The sequence below is a fragment of the Etheostoma spectabile genome, chromosome 7, assembly GCF_008692095.1.
Source record: "Etheostoma spectabile isolate EspeVRDwgs_2016 chromosome 7, UIUC_Espe_1.0, whole genome shotgun sequence".
In the NCBI taxonomy this organism is placed as follows: domain Eukaryota; kingdom Metazoa; phylum Chordata; class Actinopteri; order Perciformes; family Percidae; genus Etheostoma; species Etheostoma spectabile.
In genome coordinates, this window is record NC_045739.1 from 13,021,646 (window position 1) to 13,043,299 (window position 21,654).

The 21,654-nt window shown below is 41.4% G+C and overlaps 1 protein-coding gene across 8 annotated transcripts in view; it reads left to right on the plus strand.

Annotated features, from left to right (window-relative positions):
- The window catches only part of casz1 (castor zinc finger 1), a 95,319-nt gene extending 81,695 nt beyond the window's left edge, over window positions 1–13,624 (plus strand). For 6 of the 8 annotated variants that reach the window (XM_032519931.1, XM_032519928.1, XM_032519926.1 and 3 more), the window contains 11 exons: window positions 220–352; window positions 742–805; window positions 1,780–1,943; window positions 2,261–2,383; window positions 2,489–2,809; window positions 2,909–3,107; window positions 3,928–4,099; window positions 5,657–5,805; window positions 6,671–6,884; window positions 7,564–7,926; window positions 8,688–13,624. In XM_032519931.1, coding sequence (XP_032375822.1) covers window positions 220–352; window positions 742–805; window positions 1,780–1,943; window positions 2,261–2,383; window positions 2,489–2,809; window positions 2,909–3,107; window positions 3,928–4,099; window positions 5,657–5,805; window positions 6,671–6,884; window positions 7,564–7,926; window positions 8,688–9,967 — 3,182 coding nt within the window. In that variant the 3' untranslated portion in view covers window positions 9,968–13,624. The remainder of the gene's footprint in view (window positions 1–219; window positions 353–741; window positions 806–1,779; window positions 1,944–2,260; window positions 2,384–2,488; window positions 2,810–2,908; window positions 3,108–3,927; window positions 4,100–5,656; window positions 5,806–6,670; window positions 6,885–7,563; window positions 7,927–8,687) is intronic. The other 2 variants (XM_032519932.1, XM_032519934.1) reach the window with 1 other exon arrangement.
- Window positions 13,625–21,654: the final 8,030 nt, after the last annotated feature.

Consider the following 21,654-nt stretch of genomic DNA (forward strand, 5'->3'; position numbering starts at 1 on the left):
GTGCTGCAGAAAAAGGAGTCTTTTTCCCTCATATCTCCCGCCTCTCAATCATCATTTAAAAGGCTTGACAGCCTGACATAATTTTGCAATAATTATTACTCAAGTATTCTTTTCAGGCCAGGACAGAAGTCAGATTGCATCTCATCATAGGGTAATAATGCTGACCAACAATAACTTTGTTGTCACTTCTCTCATCTGCGTCTCTGGCTTGATCCTCAGGGAATGGGCAGCCGGCTTCAGCCAGCCAGTTCAATCTGGTTCAAGTGAAGCAGGAGCCAATGGACATCAACTCCGGGGCCTCCCAAGACTCCACGCAGGAGCACAGCCTGGACCTGAGCAAGAAAGACCACAGGTACACAGCTGCATGGCACATAGAGGGTTAATTCTTGTAGTAAATTCAACTAATATATTCACAAAATAAATCAAGAAGGAAATAAGGCTTATCTGATTGATAGATGATATCTACAGTCTTGGCAGCCAGGTTTATGTTTGCAATTATTTATCAAAAATATCTGTGCGTACAATTATAAGACTCACAACATATTTCTCAATTTTTGTGTGAGAAGGATGTTTGTATAAACCCTCAACTCCAATCCTCCCTCCAACTCACAGTAGATCTTATATCCTAAGAAGACAGCATTTTTCTTCTTCATTATACAGGCACACCTTGTGTGATAAATAGTAATATTTACTGTTCTCATGCAAATCTTGACTAAACATTGTTCATTTTCCTTGTTCCAGTAATGAATCAAACGGACACCCTGTACCAGGGAATACATCTCTTTTATCCTCGCTTATGAATAAGGTAAGATCCATCCATCAAACGCCTTTCATCCCAAGACAAATTAGCGGGACACGGAGGGGCCTGTTTGTTTTTTAATGTTTCACCGCTAATAAGATGAGTTTGTATCATTTAAATTTTCCAGCCATTTTTCATACCGTGTAATTTTCACTGCACCTCTCACAAATTAATATAATGAAGCAGTAGCTGGGTGCCATGCCAGATATATAGAGATGTTTGTTTTTTGATGAGCTGTTTTGAACTCGCCGTCCATTTTTTCTCCTCCTTTATACTTTTTCTTCCCCCGCCTTGCTCTACATTTATTTATAGAGTTTGTAAATTATTTGATTAAAAAGTCACAGGAGAAAAAAACAACAGGAAGGCACTGCCCTCATTTTTTACCAAGTCTAAATATTAGCGTATGGAAATTTATGTTTTGGTGAAGATTAAAATGAACATTGTCTTTATCATACATCTTAACTGATTGATACAAATGTTCCAGGTGGTTTCCATTTGATTCATGATGTAATGACAGAGCAGCCTCCATTACACATATTTTTTACCTTGCTGACTGGTCAAGACCTCCTCCCTCCCCTCCACACTCAGACACACACACACACGTCGTCTTTTTTAAGCTCTCTCCAGAAGAGCTTAACTTCAGAGTTGCTCTCCTCAAAGCAGTCATTAAATCCAGACAGTGAAGCTTGAAGACTTGTTGTCCAACAGCTCCTCATGTCATGTCAGCTTTTAGGGGTTTGATTCAAGCCACCACATCACATAAAAGGGTTAACAGTTGCTCCCAGAGGGCTCTTAGCAAACACGCTTGGCTTGCAGTCAAGCAAAAGCCTGGATGTTTGTAAATCTGGCTGTGCTTTTTTGCTTCGCCAAAACATTTGTGTGTGTCAACGCTCACACTCTCACTAACATATGCAAGTGCCCAGCTTATGTATGCCCAACTAACCCAGCAGCTGGTTGTTTATGTGCTATGTGTTTTGTAGATGTCACAGGTGAACCCTGCCCTGTTCAGCGCCATGAACCTGAAGACAGAGCTGGAGGCAAGCCAGGGCAGCAACAGCTCGGAGGCAGCACAGTATCTGAACAGAGTGCTGAAGAGGCCCCTGCCAGAAAAACCCACTGAGATCTGGAGGACATACCTCCGCAGGTATGAAACATGGAGGAAGTACAAAGAGTCACTGTTGTTTGATTCACTTAGTTACAGTAGACTTGACTGATTCATTTTGATAGTGAGAAAACAGAGTGTTTCAAAGTACTGAACATAGAAGGCCATTTTCTGTAAATACAATTCCTCACATAATGCATCACTGGAAACCCCCTGAAACATAAAGAATCCGGTCTTGCAGGAATTTGAAATAAATTACTTACTGCCAGATCACAAGTCAAACCAGTTGACCTCTTAGCGTTTTCGGTTTTTTTGAGCAGGCAGTACATTTACAATCTTCATTGTCTTGCTATGTAAAGGTTTGACACAGATGACTTCTGTGAGGCTCAGTGCGACTTCCTTCAGAAAGTGCACTTTCACTGCCTGGTAGAGGACTGTGGTGCACTCTTCAGCACTGTGGATGGGGCCATAAAACATGCTAAGTGAGTGTTCCACTAGTTTATAATCACAAAACATACCCTTTCCACATTTTGTATTTTTTGGTTTCATTGATCAACATAAAAATTAGCTTCCATCTTGTTTTTCAGCTTCCACCTTCGGGCCACCTTGAAAGTGAAGTCTGAGCCTCAGTTTGGTGAGGGCAAGGACTCCAGTGAGGGAGCCTCGCTGCAGCCTGCTGCCCCCATCTCTATGGCCAACAATCCCTCCATGGATGTGGCCCACCTCACCTCCTCTGGTGGTTATAGCTCTCCTCCTCCCTCCCTGCTGGCCTGGAAGCAGCTGACCGGCAGCATCCCTCAGATGTCGGCCTCAATGCCAAACCTGCCGGCCAACTCCCCTCTGGCCACTACCTCTCTGGAGAATGCTAAACCTCAAGTCAAACCTGGTTTCCTGCAGTTTCAGGAAAAGTAGGAGAAACACTAATTGGCCTCTTATTACATTACAGTACAGTGTGTTTATTCAACCATGTGTTGCTTAAACTACATTTTCCATTTTTATTCATCCAGTGATCCATGTTTGGCTACTGACTGTAAGTACTCAAACAAGTTCCACTTCCACTGCTTGTTTGGAAATTGCAAGTATGTGTGCAAGACGTCTGGCAAGGCTGAGTCCCACTGTTTGGACCACATCAACCCCAACAACAACCTGGTCAATGTCCGTGACCAGTTTTCCTACTACTCTCTCCAGTGTCTCTGTCCCAACCAGGTGAGTGCAGCTCGGTAACTCAGCCAAGAGCTGAATCACCTTCAGTCATTTCCCAGAGGTTTCTAAGCATGAAGTATGCTATCTATTAGACCAGTATTTGAGGTTATTTGACTCAAGGCTTTCACAACCGCCGCTCCCCGTCTTCCATCTCTGCTGAAAAAGACAGTCGACTCAGCCCAGTAATGCCTGTTTATATGTCAATGATGTCATTTTGACTGCCGCATTCTCCTCTCAGAAAAGGCCAATTTAGCTGATATTACCCAATAAATCATTGTCACTTGCACAGTAAACAAGGCTGTCTGGAATAGGGCAAAAATCAGGGGAATGCTTTGCAAATGAAACCTAAATGGCAGTCCCTGCCTGCTCTCATGAGCCTATATTTGGAAAACCGTTTTAAATTAATTCATTAATGTGTCGAAAATCACCCCTCTCATAAAAAGTCCCTCCCTCCTCCCTCTCCTCATCCTCTTCCCCCCTCCTCCCCTCATTCTCCGTCTCCTGAACTGAGCAGATCTTATTTGGACCAGTCCTTTGGGAGCTGGGTCTCACAAACAGATGGTGGTGTACAGACATGTTAGAAAGGAGGGGTGTTTGTGGGAAGCCTGGGAAAAAAAATCATTGTGCTTAGAAATGTGGGATGTTCCAAATGACCAAAAAGGAGAAGCCTGTGAGGTGTCGATTGTGTAGCGTTCACTTTAACTTTGCACACAAAAGAAAGTATAAAATAAAGTAAAATAAAATAATATTGATCTACTCCTTTGGCTTTCAACATTCACTACATTTAACTCATGAAATTCAAAATGATGTGTCTCTTCTCCAGCACTGCGAGTTTAGAATGAGGGGCCACTATCACTGTCTGCGGCCTGGCTGCTACTTTGTCACTAACATCACCACCAAGCTGCCATGGCACGTCAAGAAGCACGAGAAGGCAGATCGCCGTGCCGCCAATGGCTTCAAATATTTCACCAAGAGGGAGGAGTGTGGGCGGCTGGGTAAGAAAAAAATATAATAGTAAAAGTTTTGAGCTGCTGTCTCTTTTTGTCCTTGCCATTTCAGCATAAACACTCTAGCTTTTATTAATATTCTACCAGGAGAGACATGTGGATTAAAGGTGTTAAACTGAGAAAGATGTAGATTGATTTACGGTGGCTGTTGCAAGAGGATATTCTCTGTGTTTACAAAGGGAGAGAGACCAGTGTTGGCAAACACAGTGTCGTGCTATGCAAGTTGTTTAAGAGGCATTAAACTAGTCTGCCTCATAGGTTTTGTTCCAGTGTTTTGCATATTCACAATGGCACCTCAAGTCCCAGAGGTAGTCTTGCCTGTACTATATGAGCAATAACATCAAAGGGGGCAATCACATCCAGGTTGTTTTCTTCTTCCTTTTGCCCCTGTCAGAAATGAGCAATTAGGTTTGTGTTTGTTAATTATCTGGCTTGTCTGGTTTAGCCTGTTTGTTTTCTGAAGCTGCGCCTCACAGCCACCGCTGCCATCACACCAAAATGAATTAAAAGTGATCTGTTTTTTTCAGGCGGTTACACAAGCTTTTCAGAACGCAGAAACAAAGCAAACAAAAACAGGCCCTAAACAGCTGTTTTTTGTCCCCAGTCTGATCTGCCAACTGTATTGTTTGGGCTGGGGGGGAAACAGAAAGGATTACCATGGCTAACACTCCAGTCATAAAGAATTGATGGGTTGCCAGTATCCATGGCAGCAACATTAAACTGAACACCGCTGATGATGTTACCTGGTTTCTGTCTCACAAAAGGCCCTCCGTGTCACGGGGGTTACTGTTATTTGCTCAACTTTGCGTGCTTAAAACACTGTGTGTGCAAAAGCTATTTGATGACACAGACGTGTTGTGCTCTTAAACTGGGTGCCATGGTTACTGACATGCTAGCACCTGCCCAGCATGTTACTCTTTCAATTATTTCTGCCTGCTTTTATATAATGGTATTTGATTAACAGGCACAAAACGGAACATTCATTTAATTTGAAATCATAAAGCAATTAGAGCTAGACCGGTTAAAACACTAGAAAAGAACAGAAGAATATGAAGCAGACAGCCGCACAATAGAGAACAAAAGGAAAAATGACAATGGAGATACTTTGAAAAATGAATTTAATATGGTAATAATTGTATATTTACTTTGGTTTGCAGGGGTGTGTGCATTATTGGTCCACAGAAAATGAGAATTTATTTATGTAAATTCCTAATTGAATAAAGCATGTCAGTGTAATAAAAGAGCTCCACAGGTTTAGTGCACAGAAGCCTTGACTTGCTCAGTGTGACACCGGAGTGATCTAATATTCCTCCTACATGTACACTCCCAAACACTTTGAAACCGATGCCTCTTTTGTCAGAGCTATATCATGAAATTAAAAAAAACTAAAAATATTTCACTTCGCCTTTGATCTAATCATAACACCGTCACAATGATAATATTGCGTTTAGCACAGTAGCTTTTCTCAGACGTCTCACAATGAGCCAAAGATAAATGACTAAGCAAATGAACAGTTTAAAAACGGTTACTGGTTTGTCTTTGCAGGTTGTAAGTATAACCAAGTCAACAGCCACTTCCACTGCATCCGCGACGGTTGCCAGTTCTCCTTCCTGCTCAAGCACCAGATGACCTCACACGCTCGCAAACACATGAGGCGGATGCTGGGGAAGAATTTTGACAGAGTCCCGTCCCAGGTACAAACATACAAACTGTGACATATGACGCATCCCAAACTGTAAAGGGTAATTATCTGAAAATATGGGCTGAACTAAAACAGGTGCTAAGCAGTTTATAAAAACATATACCAACAAAGCTGAGTACCTCACACACCCATTTACTGATGGATTAAACCGAGAATGTATTGTAAATGTTTATGCCGTGTAGATGTTTAGATCTAGTGTCTTTTATTAAAGCTCATGGGGGTTTTTTTGCCCAAAAATACCCCAATGTTTTTAAAGGAAGATACATTTAATGTTAAATGTTATGTTCCCGCAAACACATACCGTTGTTGGGGTTTTTGCTGAATGAAGATGATAAAAAAGGTCTTCTTCCAATAAGCCAGGCCAAATCTAGTTATTGAAAGTCAAAAAGAAAATGCAAGTGTTTCACTGCAAATGGTAGAACAGGTTTTCTGTCAGGTTAATATATTACTGATTTTTCTGCTCTATGAGTAAGATTCTGGAAAAAGAGTAACAAGTTCACTCGGTGCAAAAAAGAGAGTACCGCTCATATCCTGTCATACCAGTCAGTGACAAATCACTCAGACATTCTTTTGATGAAAAGTTTCACCGTGCAGTGTACTTCATTTCTTAACATTACCTCTCCGGTACTTCCTTTACCGTAAGCTAATTTAAACATGTGGATTTTCTAGTTCTGTCCTGTTCTTTTTTTAAATTTAAAGCCTTCTTATAATGACAGAAGTTCATCCTTTTAGATGACTTTTGACGCCTTCAGAAATGCTTGGTTGTATGCCAAGAGCCAACACCTGCATTAATGACACGTTATATAATCCAATTGTTTCAGATGTCCCTTTTCAGATAAAGGTTGTTTGTTTTCCAGGTGATGCCACTTGGACAGAGGGCAGATGCATCCAGCATGATGGGGAGCCATCCAGGTATGAACTCCAGCTTCTCCTCCAGCATCATGGAGGAGACTGATGATTACATGGACTACATGGGAGGAGGGGGCAGCCCCTTGGGCCTGTCCTCCGAGTCCTCCAACCAGGACCGGAGCTGCACCAGCACACCCGTAGGCAACGATGGTTCTCCAGCAGGTGAGAATATACAAAGAAAAATACCTGACAGGTGTCAGCATGTATATGTATGTATTATAATAATAATAATAATAATAATACTTATAGTCAATAACATAACGACACGTCAGTCATAATATACAGTATGAGGATGATGACAATGCTGTATTCTAATGTTCCGAGTTGTGGACAAGGTCTTTTGCAGTTTGCCTGGTCATCCTCATAAAACATCCATTTTGTACATCAGTGGTTTGAGTTATTGCACTGTATGTAGCTTATTACGTTTTCCTTTGGCCAGAGATCATCCCTGTGGCTTTATGTCTACTTTAGCACTTTTAGTAGTTTGAATTGTGGGAGAAAGAAAAGAAGAAACAGCCTCCTTTCCCTCAACTTACTGAATAAATGGATTCTCCTCTGCTTTTTTTCAAAGTCTAAGCCTGCCTGCTATTTTCACATTTCTCCATGTGTTGCCAATATTATCCACTACTCTCATCATTGTTGATTTGGCTGGTGTTTGGGTTACTTGTCTTGAATGGGCCTCATTTTGTATCATTCTCTTATCTTTTATCTTTCCCTTTTTACCTCTACATCCCTCTGTGTGTGTCTGTGTGTGTGTGTGTGTGTCTGCGTGCGTGCCTGTATGTGTGTTTCTTCCCCTCTTGTCTGTCCTTCACCCTCTCTGGTCAACCTGTCTCTCCAGGACAAGGCTGGCTCGCCACCACTTCCGCTCCTACTACCCCAGCTGACACTAGCGCTACCCAAAATGCACCTCCTTATTCCCCTCCTCCTCCTCCTCCTCCTCCTCCCCCACCACCTCCTCCATCCACTCTTCAGCCTGGCCTTCAGTCCCAGGCCCCATCCCTCTCTCCTGCTCTTCTCCGACCTCCTCTTTCCTCACTCCCATACCTCCTTTCTCCATCCTGTCTGTCATACTCTCTGCTCAGCGCCTCTCTGGGAGCCACTCGGAGTGTTGTCATGCCAACCAACACACCAGCTTTCAGCCCCATCATTGCCACTCCGTCTCCGGTTAAAAATGACGTCCCTATAGTGCAGGATGCTGCAGGTACTTATCCCCGGCGCAAACCAACACTGCAGGTGTCACTCTCAATTGAGTCCAGTGCAGTATTTACCTGTGTGATTCAGCCTTTCTCTGCAGTATTGTTGGGGAAAGACGGCAAAAAAGGGTCTTTCCAGCATGCAAAAAATAAAAACGTATGTAGAAATGTGCATGCTTACTGAGTGGGTACAGTAACAGAAACAAAATGTGTATAATTATCTCACCTACACCTTTGTGTGTTTTAACTTTTAGTATTACTAGGATTTAAAGATAGGGCAGTACATTTGGCACCTGTAGTATGAAGCCTCAGCCTGGTTTAGCTTCCATTAACAAGGCTGCATTGGCAGCCTCTTATTTTAATCACGCCTCAAGTTTTATTGAGGCCCACTGCTTCCTGTCTTGCAGAACAGGGATCACATCATTAGCAGTGACCCCAGGGTGTAGCAAAAGGTGGGTGCCCCTCATAAAACAACATGGAGATAAGAGGGTCGGTTAAGACCCACAACTCTGCCTCTGTTTGGAGGCTGCAGACACCCTGTAAAAGTGTCATGTTCCAAAGTCAATCTATCATTTTCCTTTGGCCTTTAATCATTCTGGGAATTAGGAATAAAAAACATTGTGGCTCTCTGTACTTACTCAGCTGTGAACCACTTCTGAGTCTCGCGCATTAGAGCTTTAACCAGGTCGGTCTTGCAATGTCATTTGCTTGTAGTTTTACTCTGTGAACCAAGTGATTATTGCTTAATGTGCTGCCTTCCTTCTTTCAGGCAACACCATTTCCATTCCCACGGCCACTGGTGCAAAGAAGCGCTTTTGGATCATCGAGGACATGTCACCATTCGGCAAGCGCCGCAAGACTGCATCGTCACGTAAGATGCTGGATGAGGGGATGATGCTGGAGGGCTTCAGGCGCTATGACCTCTACGAGAACTGCAAGGACTCAGGCTGCCAGTTTTCTCTGAAGGTGACCCACTACCACTGCACACGTGAGAACTGTGGCTACAAGTTCTGCGGCCGCACCCACATGTACAAGCATGCGCAGCACCACGACCGCGTGGACAACCTGGTCCTGGACGACTTCAAGCGCTTCAAATCGTCACTGAGCTGTAACTTCCCTGACTGCCAGTTTTCGGGCAACAGCACCCACTTCCACTGTCTGCGCTGCGGCTTCCGCTGCACCGACAGCACCAAGGTGACGGCCCACCGCAAACACCACGGCAAGCAAGATGTGATCAGCGCCGCCGGCTTCTGCCAGTTTAGCTCCAGTGTTGATTGCGAAGTTCCCGACTGCAAATATAAGCTCAAGTGCTCGCACTTCCACTGCACCTTCCCTGAGTGTAAGCACACGGTAGTGGGCATGTCCCAGATGGACTCCCACAAGAGAAAGCACGAGAAGCAGGAGCGGGGTGAGCTGCCGTCTGTGTCGCCCAAACAGGAAGGGATGCACCACCTGGGAGGAAGTGTGTCTGCGGTCCCGCCCACCTCTGTGGGTCTTTCTACTTCCTCACCTAGTGGCCTCTACGGGTTGTCTCGCAGCATTAACAGCAGTGCTCCCTCCATGCTTTACCCAACAGAAGGCATTGGGTCCGAGTATAACCACCTGTACCCACAGTCCTCCATCAGCCTGGACGGCTCCCTCAACCTGGGCACTGACACCAGCAGCTCCCTGTTCTTCCTGAAGAATGCAGCCGGTCTGGGTCTCAGCGACTCACTGGACCTCAGCAACAAAATGCACCACGACGCAGCGCGATCTAGCCACAACTCGGCAACCCAGCTGGCTCTGCCAGCAGCTCAGGACGACACCACAGGAACATCTGGAGAGGCTGAAGATGACCTGTCGCCAGAGGAGGAGGTGCATGCAGAGGAGGAAGAAGAAGAGGAGGAGGAGGAGGAGGAGGAAGAAGAGGAGGAGGCAGACCTCAACAGTGACTCAAATGATGATTCAATGGCTGAGCCAGATGGTGAAAAGGACAATGGCGAGAGTTTTGAATCTTCCGTTAACCACACTGATACTTCCCGACTGGAAAAGCAAGACGTTGACCCATAAAAAAACAAAAAACAAAAAAAACTACCAGTCACTGTAGGAACTGAAGAAATACTCTGTGTACTATGAACAAACAAAAATGAAAGTGGCCTCATTTATCATGTTTAGAGACTTCCCATGACAACAAAAAACAACAGTGCGGAGAAAAATGACGGCCCAAAATGATTTATTGTGATGTTTACAAGATGACCAACATTATTAATTCAATTATGCATTAAAAAATATGAACGGAGACACAGAATTAGGCCCTGGTTTACACACGGGGCAGCAATGTAAAGCATTTTACTACACATCAGTCTTTTTGTGTGCGTGCATGTTTGACTTTAATTTATTTTAATTTTTTTCACCTTTTTTGTGTGGATAAAAAAAAGAAAAATGTTAGAAAAACAAAAACAAATCTCTCTATATAACTATATATGTAAGTGTGTGTGAGTGTGTGTGAACGATGATATACAAAAGGAAATTGCTGGCACAGGCGACATGAACTGCAGGGCCTTGGATGCATAGAAAAAGGGACGTGAATCACTAAGGGGAAACAGGATGCGTTCAAACATTTGATCTTTTTTTCTGTATTAATATGATTATTATTATTATAAAACACTGAGAGGAAAGGGAGTTACCTTTTGCTTGTTCCCATCTCTCTGAGATGCTTTCTTTGTTCTCAATAACATGGAATTGACCAGTAAATATTTGGTCAGTGTCCCAGCAAGCTGCTGGTCTCAACAGTTCTCTGACATTATGCTGGAATTATTCTACCAGCACCAAAACCAAGCTTAGCCCTTGTAATTTTACCCCCCTGCAGAGGAATCAAGTTTGGGTGTGGATAGTGCACTTTTATATTAGCTGACCACGATGATTACTGATGATAACTCATAAGCATATTTAAAAATATTTTTGTTACCATTTGCATCTTTGCATTACAATGTTGTTTTGTTGTGTTGTTAGTCAGAAGCATATCGATCTGTAAACAGGCGAGGTTGTGATTAACGACCGGAGATTAAGGCTATGTGTGTATGTGTGTGTGTGTGTGTGTGTGGGGGGGGGTATTAGACTGACCAGAGGAAGCGATGAGTCACTTAGATGCCGAGCAAGGGGGACGCCAAAGGTAGCGTCAGGGAGTGTGTTTTATGTTGAAAATTTACAGAGCGAAAATGTCTCAACGGCATTTTGTTTCCATTCACTATGGCTGTGGTTGAGCTCCTGTTGTAACGGTTTTTATTTAATATTTATGTGACCTTCCAATGAGAAATTTCTAGGGTGTTATTGCACTTTTTAGGTTCATTTTTACCGTCTGAAAAAAATGATATATATCTTTTAACAGGGAATTTTGCTTTAAAGATGTTTTAGTTCACTTTTGCTTTAATGCACAAATAGATGTTAGTGTGACAAAGAACTGTTGTTCTGTGATTTATTTAAAGACTGGTTTTTATTTTGCTTCTGTGATTCGACAGTTCGGGGAAAAAAAGAAAATAGGTGTGCCAGAAAAAACGGTGCCCTGATGAGAAACACTAATACGGACTGTAATTTGCAATGAATTCTTAAGAAGTTCATTGCAATGCTCACTTACTGTAGTACTAAATTATAAATCTGTCAAAGCCACCCTCGGGTTTATGTGCGACCGAGAAGTGGACACATTGATCATGAATTATCATTGGAAATAAGCAATCATAATATAGGGAATAAATGTGTGTAGATGATATTCCTTCATATGTTTTGAGAAGAAAAAAAGGGTTGTACAGTATTTTCCTCTGTAAAAAATAACTATATATGAACAAAATGCTCTTTGATGAACAGCATCCTTTAAAAAGAAAACCGTTAAGAGGAGAAATGAATAATAAAAAGTTAAAAATTCAAATAGCCTCATCATAGTTTGCTTGTGTGCGTGACATTTTTTATTACCCCAGATTTTCGGGAGAAAAATTGTTCATACTGTAGCATTGATTCCGTTATGTTTGCAGTATATATTTTTTCTTTTTCCAACTATGTCAAAAGCTCAAACTAAATACACTTGTTGGAATTCATTAATCAATGTTTCTGTTTTATTTAACGTCTCGTTTTATTCATTGTCATTTTTCGGTGTGATTATTTTTTTCCCTCATTAATTGAAATTCTTGGTTTGTATTTACTTTGCTGTGGGCATGCCTTGTTCACAGACTCAACTGTCCCCGGGGACTCTGGTGCGAAGCAGAGGCGTCACGTTTGTTTTGTTTTCTCATCAGATAACTGTATGGGCCGAGACATTGTGCACTTGAATTCTGTGTGTGTGTGTGTATGTGTGCGTGCGAATGTGCGTAAAATAGCAGGATTTGTAAAAAGTTGAAAATAAAAAAAACTATAATTATAATAACAATACAAATGCAGTGATTGGTAGTACTTCAGCCTGAAGACATTTTGGGTCACATGTGGAGAGATAAGGTGCTGCTGGACAACAGCAAGGCAAAAGGTCACAGCACCGATCTCTCTGTCTCTTTTTCTATCTTTCAGTGACACTACTGAAGTGTGTGTGTGTGTGTGTGTGTGTGTGTGTGTGAGTGTGTGCGTACGTGTGTCTGTCTCCCCCTGAGATAGACAGATAGGCCGTGGTTGTAAGAACACAGACCTGTGGCTCCGTCCCAGCTGCTCTGAGCTTCGATTCATATTTCATGACCTTGTGCGCCTTTTCCCTGCTTTGTTCCGCTTTAAATCCATCTGGGACACTTTTCTGTCACAGAATTTGAAGAAAACAAAAAAACAAACATCTGCATTTATGCAGGTAAAGGAATCAACAATATTTGTTGTTGGGTCGCCCGTTCATGCTTGTCATTTTGGTGCGAGAACAAGATCAGAGCCGAGGACCATTAGGGAGAGTTAGAGGCCTGCTACTGCTAACAAGATGGCTCTCTGTGTCTTGTTCCGTGTTAACAGGGCACTTTATTTTTTATTTTTTTGCCTTGAGCCATGTGCTGGGTTCTCCTCCCACTCCCTCATGTCACCCAGTGGCCAGTGTGCTGGTTCTCTCTGTCCCTTCGTCTACAGCTGTTCCTGTCCTTCCTCCTTGTGATGTTTTTTTTAATAATAAAAAAAATGGGTAAAGTCATCACCATCTGTCAGCCACCTGGCATCCTGTATATAATCTACCAGAAAAAAAGAATAAACATGAAAATTATATTACACAAAAACCAGACGGAAACGACCTCCAAATCCTGCATAGGCTGCTGCCGAAACGACAGATCATTTTACTGTTTTAATTAACAGAGTAAAAAGGATGGTATAAAAAAGTGGTGGGGAAATAAACTGAAATGTATTACCACTGCTGGGAAAAACGTAATATGAAAGCCTCCTGCTTACTGCAGCGTAGTGGATAAACAGAGCAACATTTTAGACTTTGTAAAAATATATTGCACTTTTGGACTAAAAGCCATCTTCCATTTGCGTTCAATTTGGCTAGACTCATGAGACATTTTATATGAAAAGTAGACAATGAAGCAATTTTTTAAAAGTCTCTACTTGAATTTGTTGCCCTCAGCACTACTATTCATTCTTGTCATATTGCTTATTTCCACTTGGATACAGTGCTGTTTATCTTCATTGTACTATATTTATGTTTTTCCTGTTTCTGCATGTCTTATGCAAAGATTGAGCTTTTCATTCAGTGAAATAAAAACATACTGAACGACTTTAGGGCTGTTTTCAGTGTCATTGTCTTTTTGAATGTCGATGAAAGATGCATCTTTCAACAGATGCATTATTTCTGCCTTTTTTCAAAACACAACACCAGGTCGTATATATTAGAAGTGCCAACAATGTGTGCATGTGTGCCGGCCAACGCTGACATGCAGTGGGTTGATGTGCCAGGAACAGGTTGAGTGAGAGAATGAGCAGTGTGGAGAGGCAACAGTCGGGGCTGGGAACACACACGACAGGTGTGCACTGCATATGTGATCACATGACGCCTATAAGGCAGATTAGGGCCCAAACAGATGAAGCGCTGCTTAATGGCAGCTTTTATTAAGTTCACAAAGCGTGGAGGGAGGGGGTAAACAGAGAAAAAGCAGGTGGCTGGGCCTGTGCACTCTTAGATGAAGACAGATATTGTACAGTGGAGTCTGAAGAGGGTAGCCACTGTGGAAGGATTTATGAAGATTTGCACACCCTGGACTCACCGCCTGCCTGTTCCCGAGTCCTGCAGTAATACAGCATGAGAGGAAGAGCTGGAAAAGCTCAGAGAGAAAAATGTGCCAGCCAAGAAGCCAGAGAGTGTGATTATATAAGACGAGATGAAACTATATTAATACCTGTGAGGACAGTCCATCACTGCGTTAACAAAAAGTAAAAGGCACAGAAGTAAAGGCAAATTCATTTTCATACACAGCCAATACTGACATGCTGGAACATTTTAAGTTTAGATGAAAGTATAAAAACACAGATTACATTTAAGATGATCTGATCGTGATAAACAAATTTTGATATGCATTGTAGAAGAAAATTAGCGTAAACCCCGCCCACTCTGCCAGCAATTTGATTTTCGCCTGGCAGCTCAGTCTGGAAACCTGCACATTTAATTCTCCTGCTTCTGTTCACAATTTTGCGGGAACCAATGAAACTGGCTTATCCACCTGGAGCGCTATTTGCGGGTTTAACACGATGATGATAGGGGAGCAACGAAAAGCAGCTTCTTGTTTATATGGCGGCCGGCTGTCGCTGCTCCGTCACCCGGATCGTTGATCTGATTGGTTGAAGGACTAGCCAATTGCGTACAGAGTTATTTCAACTATGCCCGTTGATCATGTGCAGATAAAATACAGAGCAGACTCCCCAGACCTCAACGCTCAATCTTAAATATTAAAAGATTGAGCTTGGTCTGGTGATAGCCAGACTAAAAGAAAATGCTAATTAAAAAAAAAAATGTGTATACTATACTGGTATCAGATCCATGAGGTACATTTTAAAATGACAGATACTGGGTTTAAAGAACAGAAGATGTGCATTGCAATAATATAATAATATTTACCTAAAGAGTGTATAAAAATAACTAAAAATCCGCCAGTGGGTATACACATTACATCACATATCCATTATTTTAGAGCTATAGGTGCTACATGAAGCCAACAGAAAAAGGTGATCATGTGTGTAATTGTGTCATTATCACTATGTTGTGGACATATTTGAGTGTACAGGTGTCATATTTGCAGAAAAAAATAAAACAAAACAACCTCAGATCATGAAAATAAAGGCACACAGGCTCTGATTGGCTGAGTCTGTTTGGAATGTATGTACTTTATAGTGGGACGGCTGCCGACATGATCACCTGCAGCGCTCTGTGTGTTAGGGCCTCCGCACATTACCTGCTCAGCACCAAACAACAGCAACTATCTGGTGTGAACATAATAGAGTGTTCCAGATAAATCCCCTCAAGAGTTGGTGGAGACCAAAGCAGAGCTAAAATGAGAGTAAATATTAGAATTAACATTCATCAGGCGAACAGAACACACTCCAAATCTGTCAACTGGATGTGTAAATAAGCAACTGTTTGTGTTGCTTGTGACAATACGTTAGTGTTGTGTTCACAGTTTGTATCAATTGCCCTAGAGTGGCCAAAAAAAATCATTTAATGCAGATTTAGGATCGGCTTAAGAAGTTTTCATCACTCAATAGCCATGTTTCCATTCACATATTTTTATGCGCATTTTGAGGTACTGTATATCATTAGAAAGGCTGTATGGATATCGCAAAATTTGATTAAACTTTTTCAATTGCACAAAAAGTTTCTACGCTCAGTTAAGGTGTTTTTTTGCTTTTTCAGTTGATGAATTTTTACAAGAAAAATGGTACAAGTATACATTTTTTCTACCTGAAAATCAATGTATTCCTGACTTAATTCATAAATTTATTCTAGATATGACCCCTTATGTTTTTTTCCATAGTGGATTTTTAACATGAATACCTTATGAGAAGAAAACGAATCACACTTCCATTTTTAACTGTGTTCTAGTAGAGACTGATTTTTAACTGATTTATTTCAGAATTGTTTTTAAAACCCCAAATAAGTCACGGGTAAGTATGACCCGAGGGATACGAGAGGGTCCCGAAAGTGAAGACAATACAAGGGTTAAATGGGATATGGGAGCACCTTTGCTGATAAGTTCTGACTTGGCAAACATTCAACTCACATGACTGATCAGCTGTTTACGCTGTCGACGTCTTCTCGGATGGTCCCATAACGTGTCTTTGTCTCTGGACAGCATGAAACACAGACAATACTCGCTGACATTAAAGAACAACCCAAACTTGCCCAATTGAACCAAATTCCTGAAGACCTCTGAAGAAACTACGCTGTATTATAGTTTTTTTTCACTCCAAATCAGTCCAAACCATGCACTTTTCTTTTTTGCAAAATTTCAAAAGTTTGTTTAAAATTTGCGTGACAATTTGATTGAAACACGGCCAACGACAACTTAATTAGTGATTTGTTCCCAACCTTCTATAGCTGGTGCAGTTTCAAGCTACTGTGGCTAGTTTAAACCTCCTAGCTAGTATCTGTAACAGTTTCAACTGTCTTTTTGTCCATATTCTAAGCTAAATGTGTATTTTATATTCACACAATAAACTCTGCAATCATACAACTGTCTTGACTGTAAACGCATGTCGAAACACATGGGAATACTCTCCATCTTGATCAATAATCCCATAGGAACGCAGCATAAGTAATAAGTCATTGTAAAACAGAAATGCTAAAGATGTGTTTGAGGTAACTGTGTATTGGTCACCGCTCTTTAAAAAAACTAATTTAAGGGATCCTAAAACATATTCAGCTCAACACTGCGAAAAGAAAAAGAATTATAGAAGCTTTTTTACATACAATAAATGGCCTGCCGTCTCTCCTATCTTTGTCATCAGACAGTGCAGCTTGTGGTTTTTAGAACCCACAGGCACACACCATATCACATATCAGCATTTTACTGCTTCATTGGCCCGTTTATAGTTCAGGTTTGTGGATGAGATGTTTCCCCTCGTCTCTTTCAGCACTCTGCCCCAGTTAGACCTCTCTTTAAATCTGCTGCCCTTTGCTATAGATGTTCATTTATCTATTTTTGCATGTGTATGGGCTTATTTTGGAAAGAGCTCAGTCACACGGCGGAAAAGGGGGGCTGTGTGAAAAAAGCTGCTTTGCCATTGGTAGCAGCTGTTGCTGCTGAGACACCTCTGAGGAAATGGAGAATTGAACACACACTCATCCAATTTAGCATTAACAAGACCTTATTGGATGCAGGGCCATAGGAACATGCGGCTCTGCCTTATGTGACTCTATTTAGATATGCTGCTGTTCAACGTGTGTGACTGGGGTCTGGGTCTTGGCATCTTTGTTTGGGGATCTAAGTGTGGTGTACGTAGTCATCTCAAGTCAGTAAGCTTCAGGCAAAGTGGCCAGAATTGTTATAAATAGCTACTTTTAAAAAACAACAAACGCAAATCTTACAGTAAGGGTTTAAATTCAGCAACAGCACAGAAAGTTGCCATTTAAGAATAAAACGTAGCGGGAAGATATGCATAACAGTGACCAAAATACCAAGAATTTCCCTTTCTATGTAAGAAGCATTGTTAAAACCATCCGTAGGAAAGTCTGAGCTATAACATGAGATAGTGTCAGACATCAAACATCAAAGCTGGTGTACAGTACAAAGATCTGAAAAAACAAGAGATTTCCATCCGTTTTATATTCTCCACATTTAAAATCCAACCACACTAAGGGAATAGGTTGTTGTAAAGCTTTTCAACATAGCAGACATTGGTCAGACATGTGTTCCTTTCTCCTCCAAATACACAAATATATAATTATCCTTTTAAGGTCCCATGAAGCACAAATCTACTTCTGTATCCGCTCAGCATGTTTTCAATCAGATTTTTTCTGTTGTGCAACACCTGTTTCGTTTCTGGCTGGGTAGGTTTTTTCATCTTCCCTTTTTTCCATAAACACACCTTGCATTCTTTAGAGGGTGGTGTATCTAGAAATCTTTGTCTTTCAACATATTTTTCTTCCGTTGGGACATAGAGATTACAAAGGCATTCTTCTCACGGTTTTGATGGAACATTCAGTCAGTGAAAACAAACAACAGTGGTGTGGTTATTTACTTCAAAAACTAGAAAAACTGGATTCAACTCGGGCCATTTCACACAGAAAAGAAGTTAAGCAAACAGAACTGAAATCAGATTGTCATGGTAATGACCCATATTATCTGGTTCTCTTTAAAAAAAAAAAAGTCATTATTTTTGTTTCATCATAGAGGTCGTTCGTTTTCAGAAGAAAATGGTTGCAATGCTCATCATGGCTAATGAAAACAACATGAATCCATATGACTTTATCATAGCTGTGAAGGTGTTGCTGATTAGTCAGGGCTAAAACTTTTCTTAATGGTTTAGCATTTTAGATTAAGAGTTTGCCCTTAAGATGAAGTTTCCTAAAAATGTAAATACATTATTTCCTAGAGGAGAAGATCTCTCTAGAAGAGACAATCAGAGACTTAACACTTGGTGCTTTTTAAATGCTGATGGATGTTTGATTGAAAATGAAAAAGCTACTGTGTTCAGGTTTTTGACCACAAGTTCAAATGTGGCCGTCATGCTCCAAATGAACGTGTGCTGGTGTGGGAACAAACACAGTTCCTGTATTTCTGTGAGCTCTGTTTCAAAAACACATTTTCAAAGAGGGGGGGGGGGGGGGGGGGGGGGGGGGGGGTAATGTTACAGGGGAGATGTTATTTGCTAAACATGCAGTTGTCATCTTACAACCACAAACAGAATCCAATGGAAAGATTAGCTTTGGCCATTTAGACAGCTTGTGAAAAAAACGAGCCTCCTGTTAACTCTGTTACATAAATGTTTACTAAGAAATACCAAACATTGTGTTTTATTTGTTTTACTTTGCCTCAAGTTTGCTTATTGCCGCAGATTAGTCATTCCCGCAGTTAAACACGACTTTGCCAGCAGAACAAACAACTGGTAGCAGACAGCAACCAGAAACAAGTGCATAAAACAGTTGATCCAGGCTGGCTCGTAGCCACGCGGCCATTACCCTTCAAGTAGTTTGCTTCAGAATTGGACCAGAGGTCTCCAGAGCTGAGTGGGAATGTTTCATCACTTTATAAGTCCTATCGAAAAAGGGGAGAGCTTGGAGCAAAAAAAAGAAAATCTAATGGCCTGGCACTCTCTCTGAGGCCAGAGTAATTCTCATTCCACTTCAATTGCCACAGCGCAGCACCACTAACTGGCAAGTGAGGCCCGCTGCTACTGCTTTCTTGGCAAACGGAGAATTGTTAAGTGCTAAGCTGTAAATTTGCTTAATTTGACGTGAGTCCGAGGGGAATGGGATCGTTTTCTTTCAGGGAAAAAGCCTGGCATATTGGCTGACAATAAGCTGGAACGGTCCAACATGATGTTTCTGCTCGGCGATGATGGCTGGAACACACAGCGGACAGCATTTGACAGAGCTGTAAAACCGTTTGACTCTGGCACTCTGTGACTCATTCTTATGTTAATACTGTAAAAGCCTTTTTGGTGTAATTTCTCTGAAAGAAAATGATGATTTTCTCCCAAAGCGGCTTAAAGTGGTTTCTCGGTTTGTACACAGACACAAGGAAGTTAGTAATTACTAAATGTGATGATGCTTAACACACACCCACACACACACACACACACGCGCGCTATTATTCTGCCTTAAAAAACTCTCATTCACATGAAGAAACAACAAGATCTATGGGCACAAAATGCAGGAAGTGTTACTCGTTTCATTTCTGAATTAGCAGTGTCACAGGTCAAATCAACACACAAAAAACATTACGTTTGGAAGCAAAACTGAAAACATATGTATATGTATATTTTTTGTGAATACGTTAAGGGCTGTAATGCTGCCTCATCAGCTAACAGTTACTAAAATAAAGAAAAATTGTATTTTAAAAGAATGCAAATAAGTGTCTCATTGTTAAATAATATAGGAATAAATGTATAATCTTCTGCAACATTATTCAAACTCACTTCCTAATTGATATCCTCTACAACACGGGGTCTACAACATTTTGTTTTTTAAAAAGATTTTTTAGGGGCTTTTTTTCCCTTTATTTCAGAGTGACAGTGGATAGACAGGAAAGGTGGGAGAGAGATGGGGGATGACATGCAGAAAAGGGCCGCAGGTCAGACTCAAACCCAGAACATTACAAAGACCTCAGCCTACATGGGGCGTACACTCTTACTGGGTGAGCTAGAGGTCTACAACGTTTTTTAAGCTAAGGACCCCTCAAATGAAAGAGAGACAGAGCACTACTACATAAACTGATGTACATATTATTGAAGTGGCATATTAAACTGGGCCTACAATAACGTGTAGGGCGGATTGAAGCCTTAATACATACTTTTTTTTGCGTAGAATACTAAGCTATTAAAAAAAGCCTAAAATTGTTGGCATGGTTTTGTAACATGTATGTGGCACTTTGACACAGTGGGCCTTATTTTCTTCAAACTGATTTCCCCATCTTATAATGATGTTGCAAAAGATCCTCTGAGTAACAACATTTCTTGTGACCTTCTTTTCGAGTTTACTAAGTACTGTATATGAAAATATAGTTTGAAAAAAGCATTTATGTAACTGCACCCACGTGGTCGGCATCGTCTGGGTGGGAATGAGGGTAAATAGCATGAGGGTTAACAGAAATCTGACAACTGTGGCATTTAAACGGCAGAATGTGGTGTGACTGAGACTGAAGAAAATTCTTTGCAGGTTAGAGCAGGCCAAAGTTTGGGAGTTTTGTATTGTTGGCTGTTGGTTACAACTGTTGCAATGCATTTAAAGTTAAAGCATTACAATCCGCTTCATTTCTGTTAAATGTCTTGAATATCACCAGCCCCCCACATAAATATCACCAGAGCCTTTAAAAAGACCGGTTTCAGTATCACAGCTGTGACCTTCATAAAACAGAGCTGGGCAACAGGTGGGCATCATGTGTGTGCTAATCTTCCACATTATGGTTGTTGACACTGAACAGCCCCGCTCAAACAGCCCCGCTCGGTTAAAACTCAGTAATTGAATATGGAATACATCAGCAATGTGATATTTGTAGCATGGAAGAAGCAAAGGTTGGGGAGATTCTGCTGATGCTAATAATAGAAAACGTCCATCATTCACTGTGGGTTTCTGTTACCAGAAGAATTCTGTGAGTACCGCAGACCCTCCAAAACAAGACATTGGGTGTCCACTGAGGGATTTTGGGATTATTTTTTTTTTCACTTGCTGTCCTCACTAAGGGCATGAAAATGTGGGTTGTATTTCGCAGTGACAATCCATGCTAATTTTGGAGGACAAGGTCAGTGAATTTCACGGACCACCCTACTTTATGCATCAATTCTCTCACAAGGCTTATGGCATTCCCATCAGCCTCGGCTGTATAGTGTTTAGCTACTTAGTGTGAGCATTATACCTGTTACCATGTTAGCGTCATCAATGTGAGAGGACGTTAGCATGCTGACCTTAGCATTTAACTCGAGCAACGCAGTGTCTCAGTTGAGCTTCACAGAGTCACAGGAACTGCTGCAGACACCAAGACTTGTTTTTGTACAAGTTCTACGAGTTGACTATAGTTAACAAAACATGAGCCCCATTGTGAATGCAACGAGCCATGAAAAAGCCATGAAAAAGACCGTGCTTGAACTCCCCCCCCCCCCCC